The sequence below is a fragment of the Mustela putorius genome, unplaced genomic scaffold, assembly GCF_011764305.1.
Source record: "Mustela putorius furo isolate JIRA1106 unplaced genomic scaffold, ASM1176430v1.1 tig00003932_pilon_pilon_pilon:0A:0A, whole genome shotgun sequence".
Classification (NCBI taxonomy): Eukaryota; Metazoa; Chordata; class Mammalia; order Carnivora; family Mustelidae; genus Mustela; species Mustela putorius.
In genome coordinates this window covers 529,862-550,394 of record NW_025422077.1, presented here as the reverse complement: position 1 = coordinate 550,394, position 20,533 = coordinate 529,862, and the positions used below count along the sequence as shown (strand labels likewise).

Here is a 20,533-nt window from a genome sequence, read left to right as displayed (position 1 = left end):
GGACATCACCAAACATCTCTAGGTTGTATGGCCAATAGCTTTGTACTCTTCTATCACAAAGATACTTATATCTGTGCCACTTTTTAACAACCCCTGGAACAATCTGGGACTCTGGAAAGATTCTTTTTCCCTGAACACGGTGGTTTGTTGCATCTCTGCTCCGTGACTGTTAGCTGGTTATCAAAATTCTAATATGCTTTATCATAGTGACATGAGATAAGTAAAGGGACTGTTTATTATTCTGATAAAGGATACTGATTAGAAGCAAAACAGGTTCTACAGTGTGATCCTGAAAGCCTTCTGCATCCTGCATGCAGAACGAGCACTATGTTATCAGAAAGAGATAATCTCACTCTTGGGGGACTCCAACATCGACCATAAAGGTATTTTTTAGCATCTATATAATTTTTTCTTCTTTTTGTCCCTTCTTTGTAGTTGTTTGAAATCACAGTGCCTCTCTCTCAAGGCCCCAAACCAGTAACAATCAGTTTTGCCAATCATACTTCTTGCCGCTGCATGTCTAAACTGGATGTTTACAGACAAGTTCATTCCATTATTAGACGTTCCCTGCCAGCAACACTACCACAGTGAGTATGAATTAAAGCTTTTGCTTTCTGCATCCTCTGCTAAAACTGTTTTCAAGTAAATACATTTTATTATGAGAATTCTTGTGAAATTTGCTATAATATACTTTGCATCAGATACAAAAGAAGATGAATTTGGTACTGCAGCACAAAAGTAAAATTAAACTGAGACAGGGAGGTCCTTTTAATAGAGTAGTTCGCAACATAAAACAAGTATTTCTATGAGATGACACAGATTGCTCCACTCTTCGTCCCCCATGCAACCAAGTGTGCAAATTCACAATTGATGTGAAAGCTAAAGCCACTTAAGCCTCGGTAAGATTTCTGACCCAAAACAAAAAATATTTTTAAAAAATTATTTTATATCTATTAGCATCCAGTTGCCTTTCCTCAATCTCAGTGTTTTTTTTTTCCTCTACTCATATTTTTTATTTCAGCAAGCATTGAATACTGAAACACTAAAGTACTTGAAAGAATTTTCTCTTACTATTACTTCAAATTAACATTCAAAGTAACATTTGCTATTCAAATTCCTTTCTCAGCATATTTTTTTAGCCTGGTAAAGGACAACAGATGCTGTGCTTGCTCACACAGAAGGACCTGCCTAGAGCATTGAGTGTTGACTCTGTGCAGAGTTTATAATGACTCGTTATACATTGTCATTAAAAATCTAGGAACTTTCTGCTTTCTGCCCCAACATGAAGCTGCAGCATTTTGGTTTTCAGGATTTCTAATGCGTGTGCATAAAACTTACCAAACTTTGACATTTGTAACAAAATTTTAAATAAATTGGTGTGCAAACATATATATTACCAAAACAAACCAACCAACCTCTTTAAACCTTGCATTTAGGGGACTTGACAATAAATGTGATAATGTTAGTAGTTTTCCCCAGGGCTTCTTTACTTAGTGTGGCAGATTGGAGCCTCATCTTTCCAGAGACACACAAAAAACTATGGCTAGCCTAACTGGAGTGAAGTCTGTCCTTCACATGGGAACACAGAGGCCTTACCAGCATCTATGCATAAACTGAGGCCCCTACTTGGGGCACAGTACCGACAGAACCCCAAAGTTGTATGTGCAGGTTTACTCACTCAGCTCAGACATGTGTCCCCAGCTCCCGTGGCCATGCCTCCCTTCTGAGAGCTTCAGCCATTATCCCCATGCTGTTCCCAAAGTTAGGTTTCAGATGGACCTGAAATCTCTTATATTGCTGTGTGTTTAACTATATTAGATAGAACAGGCACAAACATCAAAGCTTTATTCTGTTTACGTCTACATTATTCATAGCACTTTTCTCTCATATCCTTGGAGACCTCTAAATCACACGGTTGTCATTAATTGCTTTTTTTCCTGCTGTCACACACCAGCACTGTTGATTTGGGAGGTGGTGTGGGGGCCGAGAGAGATGGGCTCCAGCCTAGGCCTGTATCTCGTTTCCACCCCTGGCATGCTCGTCCGCTCTCTTCTGCATGTGTGCCTGGTCTCATGCTGGGGTGTCCAGACCCATTCCCTTGGGTCGGATCTCTCCCCAGCCCTTGCATAATGTCACCCCTGAGCTTTCAAAGCCACCACGCCATTCATCTGACCAGAAACTGCCCGTGGCTTTCAGCGACCCAAAGGAATTGAGCACAAAGGTCTCACCTCCTTGTCCCATGAGCAGCCTTCCTTTCTTGTTTTACATCTCATTTCTCACCGAATCTGGGTTCACAAAGTCTCATTCCCTGAACACCAAGCTCATTTCCCACAGCGCATTGCCTTTCTCTTCGCCCTGTCATAAAATAAGTGCGCTTTGTCATCTGCCTTCCCAGAGGAAGTTCCAGCTCTCGGAGTTCAGGTGAAGGTCTCTGTCCTGCGCCGTCGTGTCCAAATACCACTGCTGTCTCCGCTTCCTGAATGCCCAGAGCGATCCCTGTGTGTGCTTTCTCCTTGCGCGGGTTTGTGGGGGTGTGTAGACGGGCCTGTGCGCCTGGACTGCGAGCCCCTGAGGTACGGGCAGGCTCACAGCCACCACAGCTAATCACGCTATGAAGTGCCTGAGCCATTTCTCTGCTTTCAGCCCTTGTCCTCGGCGTTTCAGCTCACCCTGCCCCAAGGCCCAGAGAAAGTACTTCAGTGACAGCCCTCTCTTCACTATAGTTTTATTTGTTTAAAAGATTTTATTTATTTATTTAAGAGAGAAAGGGAATGAGAAGGGGGCAGGGCCCAGGAAGAAACAGACTCCCCGCTGAGCAGGAACACCGCCCCCCATGCAAGGCTCCATCCTAGAACCCTGGAATCAGACCTGAGCTGAAGGCAGAAGCTTAAGTAACTGAGCCACTCAGGCACCCCTTCAGGATAATTTTAAAGCCCTTATCTTGCATACTCTTTGCATATCTTCAGGGCCAGTGCTGCTCACATGACAGCCCATAAAACCCAATAAAAATTAAATACTGATTCAGAAGTTTTTATTGGGTTTTGGAGAGCCAAAAATCAATGCAAGATTCAAGATTCCTCCTCCTCAATACCCAGTTTTTACTCCCTTACAGTGACATTGCCTCCATTGTGAATGTCTGCCTTACTGTGATGCACTTAGATAATTTCTCTTCTCTTCTATTTCTCTTTCTTTGAATGTTGGTCTCTACTCAATATGAATTTTGACCCACAATTTAATTAAAACTACTATAATGGCAATTTATATAAAATGAATATATAATTATGTTATAAAACCATTTGTTAAAAATTAATAGAAATGGCTGCCACAATGGCCAAAATTAAGAAATGACAAAACCAAGTGCTGGAGAGGATGTCGGATGCTCACGTATCACTGAAAGACATGTGAAATGGTATAACCACTTTGCAAAAACATCTTGGTAGAGTCTTATGAACTTGAAGATACACTTACAAATATAATCCATAAATTGCCTTCTAGGTATTTGCCCAAGATAAATAAAAACATACTTCCACACAATAACTTGCACACCAGTGTTCACTTAAGCTTCGTTAGCCAACAAATCAGCAACCCAAATGGCCGTCAAAGAGGAGTGTGTAAGCAAACTGCACTGTGTCCGTACAGTGGAGCATTACTGAGTGATATAAGCAGAACGAACTGTTAATGTGCACGACATGAACGGATCTCAGAACATTAAGCTGAGTGACACAAGCTGAACTAAAAAACACATGTTATAATACTCAATTTATAAGAACTCTAGAAAAGACAAATATAATCTAGATTGAGAGAAAGCATTTCAGTAGTCGCCTGAAGGTACAGGTGGTAGGGATTGACTGGAAGGGACAAAGGGAACATGTGCGGTAGTAGAAAATGTTCTGTATGTTGATTGTGATAATAGTTACAAGGGTGCATAAATTTGGGGGGGTGAATTTAAAATAGCATTTTATCCTATGCAAATTATTTGTAAAAAAATTGATTTTTGAAAAGGCAAGAGAAACAGATCCTTTTACTAACTATAGATTTGAAATTCATTTAGGTTTAAAACGGTAGCTTGCTTAAAATCTTTATGGTAATTAAGTCAAACCTCTTAAGATTCTCATGATTCCTCAGCGGAGAGAGCTTCCCCACCCTCCTTCATATGGAGTTTGAAATTTCCCAGCCGTGGCCACAGCTCTTCCCCAACCACGTGCTCTCAGGAGCCACCAGCACGATGAAAACGAGGCATTCCTTTCTCATGGCGTCATATGCCCATTATTAGGGGATTAAATAAGTAGTGCACCATTTTGTTTCATATTATTCATGAAGGAATATAATTCAATCACTAAATGAATCATTCATAAAATAAGTGATTCATAAAATAATTGAGTCTCTAAAATGGGCCAAGAACGCTGCAAGGTAGTAGAGAGAGGACAAGCATGAGCCTGCCTGCTCCTGGCCTCATAGCACTGACAGTCAAGGAGGTAGGACCCGTGTTCTAGCTGGATTAGTAGTAGCAGTAGTAGCTCACTAGACATCACTTTGCACAAGCATCTGCCCACATCATATTCATACAAGCCCCACAAGGAGGCCACACCAGTGATTCACGCCCCAGAGCACGGGGACGAAGGGTGTGCACCCTGCCCACAGCTTCCTGGTTAGGAAATTCCTTTTCTGCTTGGGGTTTCACTAACTTCTAGAAACCTTTTGCTACTCATTTCCCTCAGCTACAAAACAAAACGTAAATCAAAGTGTTATTAATAATGCAGTGTAAACTTCATAACCTAATCCTCGTGACCAACCTATCCAATGACACTATGCTCTATTACATACCCATCTGATACTGTGTGATGATGTAATAGAATAAGAGCAATAATGAGAATGAGGAGGACAACACCTCACACACGGACGCAGCGATGTTCATCATCAGTAATCCCTGCTCAGCGTTAGCACAGGGCCTAATGCCTGATAGTGAGCATTCAGTAAATGTTGGCTGCTATTTTTACAGACATTTTACAGATGAGAAAATTGAGCACTGGAAATGTTAATTAGCACATACAAACCTAACAGCTAAGAAAAGTGCTAGAAAAAAAAATAAAAATTCAAGTCTTATAGCTCTTAAACCCATGTTTTCCCCAATATCTTATGGAATTTCTATATTTATCAAAAAAAAGAAAGAAAGAAGAAAACTTCCAGAGGTGGAAGAGATTATATTGAGAAGAGATTAGATAGCAATACTCATATTGACGTATTTACAGATTATTCTCTTCCCTTCCAATTATTTCCTCTTATATTTTCCATCAGCTTGAACACCGTGGAGTCCCCATGACCCCTTACATGGAATGTTTCTTTCTATGGAGGGAGTCATTTGTGATTAAGAAGGGATGCCCTAGATTTTGTTCGTTGGTAAAAGTAGTATTCATTCATTCATAAGACATTTATGTTGAGTCTGACATGTGTGCCACACCATCCTAAGAGATGTGGGATATTAAAACAATGGATAATATACTTCCTTAACTAAAACAGCTCATGTGCCAGAATATAAACACAACTGCATCTAGTATAGTAAGTACATGAAACACAATGCTGTGCTTTATTGAGTTATTCATCAAACAGTCACTGTGTGTCTGTGTGGTGCAGCTACCATGCCAGGCTGTAGAGAACGTAGACAGGATTGCTCCTCTAGAGAAATCCCATAAGCGAGTCAGTCGTGCGAACAAGGGACTGGAGTTAGTGTGGCAGAGGAAGTGTGTATGCAGGACACATGCCTGCCATCACGCTGGAGATGGAGAGGACCAGCCTGGGTCTGCAGAAGTCCACAGGATTGCACCTGCCATGCCAAGGATGGACTTTTTCTTCAAGTTTCTCAAGAGCCATTAGAAGATACATGTCGGACCTGTCATGTTTACATTGTATATTCTAGAAAGAACATCCTGAAACCTGTGTAGGTGGGTTGGAGGAGCAAAACAGGAGAAGGAAAAATGGAAGCAGCTCACGAAATAATCTGATACAGAAATAATAAGGGTGAGACCCACGGTGGTGGAAATGGGGATGGAGAAAAAAGAGGTGGAAAGACATTTTTCAGAAAGCCCAGCACTTGGGGGCCACGTGTGTGGGAGAACACGGAGGCAGAAGTTAAGGATGAAAGTGCACGGATGATACAAAGACGGAACGCGTGTTCACGGGGAGAATGGAATGGAAACGGGGAATTTGGTTTGAATATACATATTGGTGTCTGTGGTGTCTGTAAGAAATCAAAGTGAAATATTCCATAGGCATTGGGATCTGGAGGTGCCCCAAGGAGGGCACACTTCTTCGGTAGCTACCGGCATGAAGCTGGTCGAGCACTGGAAGAGATGAACCCACAAGGAAAATAGAGACCATTAAAAGAGAAGCAGCAGTGGACACTGGGGATGATCGCTACTTAAGAAACTGGGAGAAACAGTGCTCTGCGCCGGAGACTTAAGAACAGCCAGAAGAATTAAGACTAGTAATGGTTTATTATGAAATCCAAAGGAGATTGCAAAAACCAGTAATTCAAAGAAAAAAGTGGTGGGATGATCAAGAATTAGGTCAAACTCAAGAATGACCAGGACTGACTCCATTATCGGAAGGACAAAAAGTGGAGATAACGTGTTTATTTATTGATATCCCACGTTGCACAACAGTCTTGAGAAAGAGGCAGAGGAAACAAGAGGGTGAATTCTGAAGGTGAAATTCTCAATTATTATATGAGAAACCGAATCAGAGGGATTAAGTCATTTTCCCCACCATCACCCGACTGAGAGGAGCAAACCAGAGATTCAGACTAAATTTGGAGCCAATCCATTCCTCTGGGAATCCAATCATTACTGCATTTTTAACTTTTTTAAATTTCAAAAGAAATCTCCAAATAAATACTAAAGGACAAGGAAAAAAAACTCACAAAATGATCTATCCTTCCATATTGTTGGATATGGATATATTCTTCCATATGTTGACTTGAAATTCAACAAGCATTTTGTCATATTCACTTAAGATACAGCTCAAAGCCCCAGTCACCATTCTGCATCCTCTGTTCCCAGAGGTAACCACTGCCTGGAAATTGTATTCTCATTCATGCTCTTCCATGTTTATGGCATACGGATATATTAACGTAGGAAAAAATAATGTATAGTACAGCTTTGTTTAAAATATTTATGTTAAAATGGTGATATTACTTTTTTCTCTCAATGGTATGTGTTAGACATGTAATCATCATTTTGAGGTCTATAGGCCTGGCTTGTTCATTCCATACATGTATGATATTCCATTGTATGAATGAATGAGTGAGTGAATGTTCATGCTTATTCTGTGATACCTCCTATAGGGGAGGCACTATGCTACTTATTAGGAAGAGGGTAAAATCAAAAGAGAGAGATGTCACATTTGATATCCAAGTGCCTTGAAGTGAGTTTTACCCAGGGGCAAATATATTAGTCAGTTGGTTCTCACTGACAATGTCCCATAGGGTTCCTCAAGGAAATAGCACATTCTGGGGACAATGGATAGAGAATAATTTATTTGGGTGTTAATCGGTGAAGGCCAGAGGAGACTAAATTAAAAAGGCAACGCTAAGCCTGTGCTTCGGAAGCACCAGCCTGAAGAGTTTCACCTTTTCTGTAGAGGGATTGGCGTAGCGTGGGGAGTTTTTTGGTAGAGAAATGACAAGACTGTGCTCAGCAGAGCCAGGGTACCTTGAATTTTTTTTAATGATAATAAATAAAAACCATGGGTGATTTCAACCTGATAAAGAGGTTACATCAGTCTTTGGGGGAGAGGCCTGGTGTGGTGAGAGAGGAAAAGAAGGGGTGAAAAAAGATGAGAACATGGAAAAACCTAGCCTGAAGGCTCCTTTGTTTTTATTTCTTTACTGGTTTTCATTTCTTTTACAAAAATGTCAACATTGCTTACCAAGACACCAACTAAAACATATTTGCTTCTAAGAAGTTTGAGTTATTTGGGCTTATTAAGGAAAATTTCATTTGTGTGAGAAGTCTTCTCTTCTCCAAGGAACACAGTAGATTTATGTCCCTGGCAACCTTTGAAGTAGAACTTGAGTGCTCAGTGTCTTTGTTAATCTGTAACAGATCCTCAGTCCGAATGCTTAGAAGCTTGAATATCCGTGAGGGATTCTTCTCATTTTAATGTTCTTCTTTTCTTTTAATTTTAAGATATGTTGTTGCTTCACCAAAAATAGAGATAGAATAGCGTGATACATTTAATAAACTGCATCAGAGCAAAAATGCAAAGGTAACATATCTGCCAGTTAAACTGCAACATAGTCTTGTGCTGATTGATCAGAAATAAATACTTTTCCAGTATTTTAAAACATGCATCTGTATTCTGCCCTGAAAATACCCCCTTTCTAGGTTGAAAACCCCTGTGATACTATAGAATTATTTTTGAACTTTTATTTTCATGTCTGTTCATCCTCTTTTTTTCTTTTTAACAAAGTTCGTTATTATCTAAATATTATCTAATGCCTTCAAATGAGCACCTATTGATATGAATTCACCCATGGAGCTCAAGTAAGAGTCTCCAGACCCTGGAGGGTATTTTTTTTTTCTAAAAGGAATCTAACTGTGCTGTCCAGTATTCCTTCCCTTGGACCCTCTAGTTTCTGCCTTCTAAGAGAGAACAGTTGGAAGCGCAGCATTCCTGTGACTTGCCGACTGGTAGAAATTAAGCAGAAGGTCTGTGGCTGAGAATATTCCAGCAATGTATCCTCTGCTCTGAGGCTGTGACTGCATTGTCACCCAGAGATGGGAACTATTAGATCAAAGAGTTTGTCAACATAATGTCAAGTTCAACTAAAATGCACTGATAATGATTTTTAAGAAATGTCTACGTTAGACCAAATCTATCAGTCATTTCCTAAGTATTTTTGATAGACCTTTTAAAGCAGTTTTCGGCTTATAGAAAAAATTTCAGCAAAAAGTACAAAGAATTCCCATATACCTCTTACCCTCCTTCCCCAGATTCCCCTAACACCTTGCCTTAGAGAGTCAAGTGTATTCAAGGGCCATACATGAGGAACTCAAGATGAACACAGCAATTCAAAGTCCTTGGGAAAAAAACTGTTGAAGTATTTTACCTAGGGCTCTGTGGCTCTAATAATGAAAGAAAACATTGCCCTTCCGGCTGCTATTCTGACAAGTGTCTTGGGCCAGAGGGTCTGGATGGATATTCTTTCAAAATATAATTACAGGTTTGAGTGATTATTAATCACAGTGGGTGAAAGTTCAGATGACATCAACAGTCGGCACTTGGGGAATCAAAAATGCACTCGGATATTTATCGACATTATTAACATGGTCAGAGTCTGCCTCCCCCATCCTGCCCCTGTATAGGTTTTCTTAATGCAACATAGATCATCTTACTGGATAGATCATTGAAAGATATGAAGGTGCTTAGAAGGGATGTGTGAGTGCTCACGGTACAGGCTTTCAGACTCGTATCACTGATCACATTCCACATTTAGGGAGACTTAAGGCAGGCTAGCTATTTGAGGAACAGGACTGTGTACTACAGATACCAATGATCAGCAGAATTTTAATCAGCTGGGTGACTGTGGAGACACCTTATGAAAAGAGATGCCAATGAGAGCATTTGATTAATAGCACAGTTCATGTCCACAGAAAGAATTTGCATTTTTAAAAAGCCATTGAGTGCTAGGAATTGAATTTGTATTCAGTTAATGTTGACATTCATTTTGAATGATCTATGAAATATTTTAAGAGATATTTAGTAAAGTGGATCAAAAATAGTTAAACAAATCCAGATGAAGAGGGTTTTTTCCACTGAGAAATACATTACAAACTATATTACATTCAACTCAGTGCTTACTAATGCCAAACAAAATGTAGGAGTGTGTCTGCGTTCCTTAAATATGGATTAGGGGAGTCAGAGAATTTCCAAGCATGTAGAAACTCTAGTGCCAAAGTATAGAGATGATGAAAGAACCCAAATAGCACGATGGACAAAACAGCCTGCTACAGTGTCCAGAGCACAGAAGCTAACAACTCTTAACCAGTGTGTAGTGTTTAATCACACGGAACATACTAGTCTTTCAAAATTTCAAAAGGTAAATGGTGAGATAAGAATCATTTTAATCATTAAATCCATCATTCTTAAATGGTATGCCCTTACATTTTTATCCTCTAGTTCTAACTAGCAACAGTTACCTAACCAGTTGAATGAGGTAATGAAATAATTCTTAGAAAAGCATCTTTTTCCTTTGTAATTATTATAAACAGGATTGTGGTTGTGTTTGCTGGGGAGGGATGGGAAAGGCAAAGTAGGAAACTTTATTTACATGTGATTCTCACATGTAAATAAACACAGATCTACTTTACAAATAATTGCATAGGCAATGGCTTTGCAGACAAAATGCGTCTTTGGATCAGTATTTTATAAAGACGGTATACAAAAATAATTTCTTTGAAAGTTTTAATATGTTCACACTAATATTTGGAACTTGAAGAAAAATTTCAATAGGATAAAAATGCTTTGGAGATGAAAATATGGAGGAGATAAGTAAATTGTGCTACCTTCTATCCACATTAGAACATTTTCTTTCATTCTAAGATACTGTTCTGGAAATGTCTTTTTTTTTTTTTTTTTTTTTTTTTTGCATGAGAAGATTTATGCTAAGAACTTGCCTTTCACTTTTAGAGCAGGGAACCTCATTTAGTAATTATGAAAATGCATCCTATGTAAATATCTGTATCCTTCATTAAATGGCATCTAGCAAGACTTCAAATTTCAGCATTAAAATGTTAACATTGATAAGTAGTAGTTTCTTTTGGCAAAGCTTTTACAGTGATGTTTTTCTAGAAATTTAAGTTTTAAGAATCTTAGAAATTAAAATATTTGGTTCACCTTGAACAAAGCATAATTAGTCCATAATATAAAGTTCATGTTGACAAAAACATGTCAGGTATAACAACTGAAATTGTTATTCTAAAGGCCATATTTTTATTCAGCGTGCGTGTGCAAAACCAAAAGAGCTGGTGTAGCCAGATCCTAGGGGATTACTGAATGCTGTAAAACTAGGCACTAGATACCTTGTTATTTTGTAGGACATTTTCAGAAATGCATTCGTTCATCAGTTTCTACACAAAGTCCATATTTTTGGATTTATCTTTTTAAGGATGTGAGATGTTACAGAACTCTTTCTTCTCCCTCACGACATGAGAAATAGGACATGATTTTCCTACCCCTTTAGGCTGAACAATTTTGTAAACCAACTTTCACTTCAGTACAGAGACATTAGCATGTTCTCCTGCAGTTAAAGACCTCAGGATGGACCAGTCTCACTTAGGCTAGAGATTGAGATCATTCTTAACACTTTTTCCCATGAAAATAAGTAGCTTAGATATGCTTATCAACTTCAACGACTGTAACTAAGAAGCAGACACACTGGACATTGCTACCATACAGACAGACAGACATACACCACATGTGGGACGGGGAGGTTATATGTGTGAGGACGTATACATGCCTGTTTATATGTGCTTATAACAAAAACATATGCACAAACTGAACTGTCACTGCAGAAAGTGATCCATATCACATGCATTCTAGCAGTTTTTATTACATGTCACCCTTCGAGTTTATGAATGCATTTCCCAACCATTATTGTTGATTTCGTGATCCACTGATGGGTTACAAGTAACAACTGGAAGAACACTGGCTGAGGTAATGGCAGAAGAAATCACATATTGGCAAAATGATCTCGCCCTTCTGCAGCCACCATAGGCCTGTGCCCTCCTGATTACAGCAAGGGAGTGTGTCACTTAAATCATGTGTGTGTCAACCTTGCAACACAGCCCAAACCTTCATTTACGAAGAGTGGTCTGAGTTGCATTGGGCCGGGATTGAGTGCATTACTATTATATAACTTAACCTAACAGCATCTTATTTGATGGAAGGGACTAAAGCTTTGGATAGGAGGTAAATGAAAAAAAAAAATGATACTGGTTTTGGAGAATTGATAAGCACTGTCTAAATTTTTTGTGGAACAATGCACATTAATGATTAACCAAGAAAACAGTAATGACCAAAATATGTGGTAAGTAAAGACTTGCTCTTGGGAATACATAAAATTATTAGGGAGGTATAATGTTCCCCAAGGCCCACAGCTAACTGGAAAAACAAGGTTTAGAAGAGCATGTAAGGGAGGCTATCTTTGGGATAACAGAATGGGAAAGATATATACATATATACATATTTTCTTTTATTTATAAAAAGAAACACTGAAAACATAAATCAGAAAATGCAAAAAGGATCAGCCTGCTGAGGACATGGATCAGAATGAACTCCTCTGAATGTATATTTTCTCATAATTTTAACTAAAATCACATAAATTTTCAAAAAATAAAATTATAAAGAAAAAAGCATATGATATATGCAGGAGGCAAATATCTTACTATTATATATAGGCATACCTAATATATACTTAAGCAAATATAAAGATTGTTAGGAACAAAAATTTTAACGGAAGTTATTAGTATGACGTCAAGAAGTAAGTTTAAAACCCAGTAATGTTAAATTACATTTGGAAATCGCACTATGACTGGGTTTTTTTTTTTTCCTCCTAAACTATGTACAGGTATCTCTTACTTAAGATCAATAGCCTATTTTCAAAAATATACATTCCAAACAAATTTGTATTGTCTTAAATGGGAAGAATTAAACCCCAAACATAACTCATTTCCTACAAGGAGCTTAAACACAATACCTGTAGAAAAGTAACATGCTACCGTGATAGGATCTAAAAAGCTCAAACACTGTTTCTTTGATCATCCAACAATTTCTATGCTTGTTAACACATGGCTACTTTATGTGTGACTACTTGGATTATTTGCATGCTCAGTGAGAAATTATTAGCTTATGATATGGGACAGCAAATAACACACAGCATTCAAAAACTTGTTATAAAATCAAGAAAACTTTCCATAAGAGATGGTCTTCATCAGACTGAAGACATGGTCCTTGAAGAATGTTACAAGGGAGGAGGGATAAGGGGAAGACAGTCACTGCGACTCATGGTTGTGTGGAGAAGTGTGCGTTTTAGGCAAATTCTCCCCCTGAGCAGGATAAGGAGAGACTCTCTGCGTCTGAGAGCTGCTATAGAGACTGCCAAGTGGGAGAAAGTCCATAAATCCTCAGGGCAGTTGTCAAGGGAAAAGTGGTTACCGACCGTAGATGTGCTTACACGGTTCAAAAGGTCCTTCCCGGGGTACTATGCGAGGCATCAGGCGGGCTTCTAAAGGCATGGCATGGCGTCATCACACAGTAAGACTCTGGAACTTTTCTCAGCAACATCCAAAGCACATGACCTGTTTGTTTACACTCGGTTCACCTGTTAAGAGGTCTACACGTGACTGTTCTGTTCTACCAACCTGACGCGTAACTCAGCACTCTTCCCTCACATACTGTTCATGATACTGAGTGTGAAAGATACAATTATTTCCCCTGCAGCAACGTCAGTTGAAAAATAAGGTAGTAAGAGGTGTATAGATACTCTGTAAGGATATTAAGAGCCCAGAATTCTAGTGGGCAAACATCAACTAGGAAGACCTTCTGTGGGATATACGTGCGTTTTGTAGCTCTGCGCCCTGAAAAGGTTAAGTAGTCATGTAAGCTGTTGGCACTGAGCAAACCTAATCCCAAGTGGCATTTCCCGACAGAGAGCAAGGGCTTCTTGAAGGAACGGCTGATTCTAGGTGTAGAGGAGACCGTGGGCAAGATGAGGCCTGCGACATCTGCTCACCCCAGAGAACAGAGAAGGCTGTCCTCCACAAGGCTCATTTCATACAGGCGCCAGCAGTCGGATGGCTGGAGCAGAGGAATACTTGGTGTATTGGATGGAAGCCCATATGTTCATAACTTTTACTAAAACAGATAAAGAGAATGTAAGAGGAGAGAGGAAGGGAGAGAAAACTAGAGCAGCAGTAACATCAAGCATGGGCTTTGATGCCCTTCTGGCACAGTGTCGAGTGGAAATTTTGGATCAGTAGACCCTTCATAGTCATAGATATCTCTGGTTCAGAAATAAGTCAGGAAAGGTAAAGTACAAAGAGGTTTCCTGTAGACTTGTTTAGAAGAGCCACAGACTGGAAGCAGTTTCAACAGTGACCAACGGGACATCACTCCTCATTCATTTCATGGAGGGCTATGTACCACTAACAAGCAGGACATCCTGCAAAGAACTACGAAGATATCCACAATATATTGTTTAGTGGACGAAGGAAGCTTCAGAGTAATAGAAGAGGCTTATCCTGGTTTTTTGCACCAACTAAACCACCATGTGATTATACAAATAAATGTACCTGCCTTAACAAGATCAAAGTGTGTAGTGATCTAGACCATACCATGAAGTGGTCACCTCTGGGATTAGAACTTGGCCACATATGTGGGGGAGGGAGACACTCGGGAGAGGGAACTTTCACATTTCATTTCAGATATCCTCGCATCCCTTTAAAGCTTTTTCACAGGCGTGTACCGGCTTTGTAATATACAGGGAAGAAAAGAGAGGAGGCCTTCCGTGCACCAGTTAGACTGCTAACTCCTCTGTCTCTCCCCAAGGTGCCAAGCTGCAAACAAGACTTGCCCCACAAACTACTTCTGGAATAATCACCTCTGCAGATGCCTGGCTCAGCAAGATTTTATTTTTTCCTCAAATTCTGGAGATGGTAAGCAGAATCATATTTATTTATTTATTTATTTATTTATTTTAAGCAGAATGATACTTTGAAGACAAAATGCCAAGTGCCTCTATTTTGGTTAACATTTTAGTATTAAAACCACATGTACAATATTCTGATGATTACGCTCTGGAATAAGAGACTACCAGAGAGGATGCTGTCTACTTGACATTGCTATTGTTTTGAACTTCCTTGTAAAGGGACAGACTCATGTTTGTGCACACCCTTTAATGAAAAACATAGAGACGCTTTTCAGTGCTTTTAATTGTTTCACACCAGTAAGGTATACTGAAGATGTCTGACTGTCTTTGTCTAGACTCTGCAGATGGATTCCATGACATCTGTGGACCCAACAAGGAGCTCGACGAAGAAACATGTCAGTGTGTCTGCAAAGGGGGGCTCCAACCTTCCAGCTGTGGACCCCACAAAGAACTAGACAGAAACTCGTGCCAGTGTGTCTGTAAAAACAAACTTTTACCCAGCTCCTGTGGGGCCAACAGGGAATTTGACGAAACCACATGCCAGTGCGTATGCAGAAGAACCTGCCCAAGACATCAACCCCTAAACCCCGGAAAATGTGCCTGTGAATGTACAGAAAATTCACAGAAATGCCTCTTGAAAGGAAAGAAATTTCAACATCAAACATGCAGGTAAGAAATCTTCGTAAAGTATGTTCCTTTCTCTTACTGAGGACAGTTTCCTCAACCAAAATGGTGGAGGCTTTTTAGAATGAGACCCGTCAGTTCTGGAGGATGACTTCTCTTATTTTCTCACCGAAATTTCCCTGAGACTGTATTTGCTCCTGAAAGGAGCCCTGGGAACCAAAACCAGATCCAAGCCCAGAATGCACTCCTACTGCTCATCCCAGAGGCTGAGTTTGAGGCGGTGGTGCTCACATGGGCTGGGAGACAGATGCACAAGACAGTCGCTTGAGGAGGATTTCCAGAACATCCAAACATGGCATCCCTGCCTCCACCAAAACTTATGATGCCATCGTAATATAAGACAGCTGTTCTGGGGCTCCTGGGTGGCTCAGTGGGTTAAGCCGCTGCCTTCGGCTCAGGTCATGGTCTCAGGGTCCTGGGATCGAGTCCTGCATCGGGCTCTCTGCTCCGCAGGGAGCCTGCTTCCCTCTCTCTCTCTCTACCTGACTCTCCATCTACTTGTGATCTCTCTCTGTCAAATAAATAAATAAAATCTTAAAAAAAAAAAAAAGACAGCTGTTCCAAGTGCAGAAAATTGTATGAAAATTTACAGAGGATAGGAGAGTGCCACTAAATGTAGAATTGTATTTAGAAAAACATTTAAGTATTTAGTGGAATTAGAGAAATAAATTGTAATTTTAAAGATTACTCAAGACACATTCCTGAAATGTCGATTCTGCCCCCTTCTTCACCAACAAAATGAGACTGCTGGCCTCAAACACTTCCAGTGTTACTCCCTGAACGACTTCCTCTTTCATCGGACTGCGAGGTGGGCTGTTTGGGCGGGCTCTGTGATTTGGGCATTTCCTTCAGCACAGCTCCACCAGCCAGGCCTTCTCTCTCCCATACGTTTGACATCTTTAACTACTTCTCTTTCCCCTTACTTGATGAGAGTTCCTATACTTCTGTTTTATTAGCATCTTACCGTGGTGCTGAACACACTGTGGCAGTGAAGCTTTGTCCTCTTCAGAGTCGCTCCAGGGCCCGGGCACTCGGCCTTTGCATTCCCCCCTTCTCTCGTTTGTCCAACCAGCTGTGACCGAGTTTAGGCCCTAGAATGCCAGGCTAACGTGCTAGTCAAGGGTTAGTAGACTCCACAGCCAAATCCGGTGGGCAAGTTGGTCTTCGTGTAACCTGTCTTTTCTGTTCCTTTTCTTGAAGCCCCCCTCTTTGTTTTGGCAGACATAGGTTTTCCTTCTCTGGCTGTCCTCCCAGTTTTCAGACAGTCTGTGCCTCATCACCTCCACCGGGCTCTCTTCTTCCAAGCTCAGTCTTTAGAGATGCCCATGCAGCAGCGGACCGCTCACCGGACTTGAGACTTTAATTTATTTACAGTTTTGTACCTTCATTAATGTTCATAATGTTCATCATGTTCATCTTTTTAACCCTCGTGACTTTTGTGCTCCTATTTCAATTTCTATCTCTAATGACCCATCCATACTAACATGTTAGCCATTGCATAAGGGAACTTCCCGGAATCTGGGTTCACTCAGAAGGGTTCAGTATACAAATTGATTTAATAATCTTTGGTAAGATTTAGTATTGATATAGTACTCTGCATTTTTGAAATATCCTTCTGGTAGTTCGAGTAGGGATATGCAAGAAAAATTGGAATACAGTTGTTGCTCAAAATACTCCAAAAAGGAGGGGCAGGGGCACCTGAGTGGCTCCGTCGGTTAAGTCTCTGCCTTTGGCTCAGGTCGTGATCCCAGGGTCCTGGGATCGAGCCCTGCATCAGGCTCTCTGCTCAGCAGAAAGCCTGCTTCTCTCTCTACCATTCCCCTTGTGTTCCTTCTTTTACTGTTTCCTCTCTCTCTGTCAAATAAATAAGTAAAATCCATATATATATATACACACACACACACACACACACACACACACACATATGCGTGTGTGTGTGTGTATATGTGTGTGTATTTATATATTTTTTTCTCTAAAAAAGGAAACAAAAGGATCTCTGTAAGGTACTCTGAAGCAATAATGAAAGAAAAAGCCGTCATCCATGAGATACCTGATTTTTTGCTTACATAAGACTAACCAGCCATCATATTTTTCTATAGAATTCTTATATTAAGAGAAAAGATTTTGATCTTTGTATTTCTCCTAATAGTATACATTGCTTCATGAAGACTTTCTATTTACTGAAACTCTTCCTGTGTTCATTTTTCTAAGGATATACTTGCAGGTTTACATATATATTGAAACAAGAAAGGTAATTTAATATTTTAAAAATATGTACACTCATTTTCTCTTAATATTCCAGAAGTGAGGCAGGGAGCAGATTATGTATTTTTTTGTCCACTGCCTTAAATCCTTAAATCAGCAACTTTCACTGATGATTAAGAATTGCGTCTTTTTAGTAAAGGAATACCAGAAGTCTTCTAATAATGCATCTGTACTTAGAAGTAAAAAAAAAAAAAAAAAAAAAAAACTCAGTAACATTTTAACTAGATACACCTTCTTTTCTACTAGAGCACAAGAAATGAAACTTCAGACTCACATCGGCAGTTTCTTTGCCGTGCACTTTTGATCTCCCTGCGGGGTCACCCTGCCCGGCTCCCTGGACACCCAGCCCTTCTCGCACCAGACACGCTCACGCTCCCACAGCTGCTTCAAAGAGAGCTCCTGCTTGCGGAAGCGACGGGGCTGTTTGATCATGTCCTTTCACCACTGCTGGAAGCTGGAAGTCTAGGGTACAAAGAGAGGGGTTCCCAGAGCAGGCACTCTCTCTCTCCCACCACCCCCCAGACCGCCTTCTTCTCACCTGCAGCCCAGGTGGAGAGGAAGAGGGGACCACCCGGGCTCAGCCACCTGCCTGCCCAGCAGAGGGACGGGGTGGGGGCGGCGCCCCCCGCGGACGACCACATCCTGCCAGCATGGCTGGACTTCCATGCAGGTCTGGGTTCCATGCAAGTCCCAGACGCTTGCGGACTCTGCCATGCTGCTACGCTCACACCACATCGGCAGACCTTGATGCTATGCTCACACCACATCGGTAGACCTTGCACACTCACTTTCACATTTTCTGTTTTATGTTCCTTTCATCCTCGAAGCAGAGAGCACTTCAAAAGAACTAAAGCTCACGTCATCTCAAGTCTCCCATCTGTTCTATCAGCAAGATTGCTTTTAGGCTTTTCCATTCCTCCTAAATTTTGTAATTCTCAGCACTAACTTCAATAAGACATAAACCTAAGAATAATTTTATGATAAAATGAGTAACTTTGTTCTTGTTTTAAATTTAGGGAGACAACTGCATTTGTAGCGTAATGAACTCATTGCTTTGGCCTTTAACAAAAACGTGTTCCTCATTTTCCTAGTTGTTACAGAAGACCGTGTGCTAATCGACCGAAGCATTGTGACCAAGGACTTCTATTTAGTGAAGAAGTATGTCGCTGTGTCCCTTCATACTGGAAAAGACCACATATGAACTAAGACTGTACTATTTTCCAGTTTGTCAGTTTTCTCTCTTGGAAAACTGTGTTGCCACATTAGAACTGTCTGTGAACAGAGAGACCTTTGTGGGGCCATGGAGACAAAGACAGAAGTCAGCGTTTGCTGACCCGTGTGGATAACTTTACAGAAACGGACTGGAGCTCGTCTGCAAAAGACCTCTTTTAATGACTGGTTTTTCTGCCAATGACCAGAGCTGAGGTTTTTCTCTTGTGATTTAAAAAAAAAAAAAAAATGACTATATAATTTATTTCCACTAAAAATATTGTTTCTGCATTCATTTTTATAGCAATAACAATTGGTAAAGCTCACTGTGATCAATATTTTTATATCATGCAAAATGTTTAAAATAAAATGAAAATTGTATTATAAACTGGTAAGATCAGTCCCTTCCTATCTTCCACAATCAGCAAAACTTGATGATATGAAAACATTCATCTCCTCCTGCCCTTCCTCCTTTCCTCCAGCCAGATGTCAGGTTTTGACTATTAGGAGAAAGTGTGATCCTAGGAGAGAAAGTTCCAGAGGGACAACAGTTGCTATTACATTTTATTGAAATTCATCTCTGAATAAATATAAGGATTATAAACGTTTTAGCACATGACACATTGGAATTGATAACCAAGGGAGTCAATATGGAACATAACTTATAAGTTCCTCTGCTTAGCATGACCACGTGATGGAAATTATTCAGTGCCCTGGGATCATTCAGACTCATCACTTGATTTAATATCCCTCAGTATAAATTAAGATGGTTTAAGGTATTTTACTCAAAAAGAATCCTTCCCAGTATTTAAATCCCTCTGGCCACCTGAAATACTTCTTTGAGCTGAATACTTTTCGTGAGCTCCTAGCCAGCACATGTAAAATAAACTGGAAATCATGTTTAATTGCTCTTACAGGTTAAAAAGGAAACATTTCAGTAACTCAACTGAAGTGCTTGTCTCATGTTTAAAAGGGCATCACGCTGAAATACTTTCCTCTGGGAACAAATATTTTGCCTGCATAAATATAACCATATGAGTGGTTTGCTTATTGATAGAAGATTACTTGCTGGTACAATCCAGCTGCTAGCAAAAAAGAATGCGTAAGTACCAGCAAGACATACAAAGACACAGCTACAGCAACACATACACACAGTAAGTCCTGAAAGGAGAAGAAAATTCTAGAGAGCTATATAAAGATGAGCTTCTTAAAGCTTGCAAATATAGCAAAAGCATTTTTACATGGTATCAGTGACTACTTAGAATATTAGTATCCATATTTTGCCGTAAGATAGTTTTCTTTACAAATATTTTAAAAGACCAATGGCTTAAATATGCCCTGAGTGTTTTCAGTATTGACTTTCTTTTTTTACATTTTAAAAAATCAATTTTAGGGGCGCCTGGGTGGCTCAGTGGGTTAAGCCTCTGCCTTCAGCTCAGGTCGTGGTCTCAGGGTCCTGGGATCGATTGAGCCCGGCATTGGGCTTTCCGCTCAGTGGGGAGCCTGCTTCCCTCTCCCCCTCTGCCTGCCTCTCTGCCTACTTGTGATCTCTCCAGCTTGCATTCCCACCAACGGTGTAGGAGGGTTCCCCTTTTCCCGCATCCTCGCCAGCATCTGTCGTTTCCTGACTTGTTCATTTTAGCCATTCTGACTGGTGTGAGGTGGTATCTC

At 40.3% G+C, this 20,533-nt stretch overlaps 1 protein-coding gene across 1 annotated transcript in view; it reads left to right on the top strand.

Moving 5' to 3' along the window:
• Window positions 1–19,250, top strand: part of VEGFC (vascular endothelial growth factor C) — a 98,611-nt gene extending 79,361 nt beyond the window's left edge. Inside the window, exons 4-7 of the mRNA XM_045069391.1 lie at window positions 436–587; window positions 14,605–14,711; window positions 15,040–15,373; window positions 18,745–19,250. Coding sequence (XP_044925326.1) covers window positions 436–587; window positions 14,605–14,711; window positions 15,040–15,373; window positions 18,745–18,859 — 708 coding nt within the window. The 3' untranslated portion in view covers window positions 18,860–19,250. The remainder of the gene's footprint in view (window positions 1–435; window positions 588–14,604; window positions 14,712–15,039; window positions 15,374–18,744) is intronic.
• The last annotated feature ends 1,283 nt before the right edge of the window (window positions 19,251–20,533 follow it).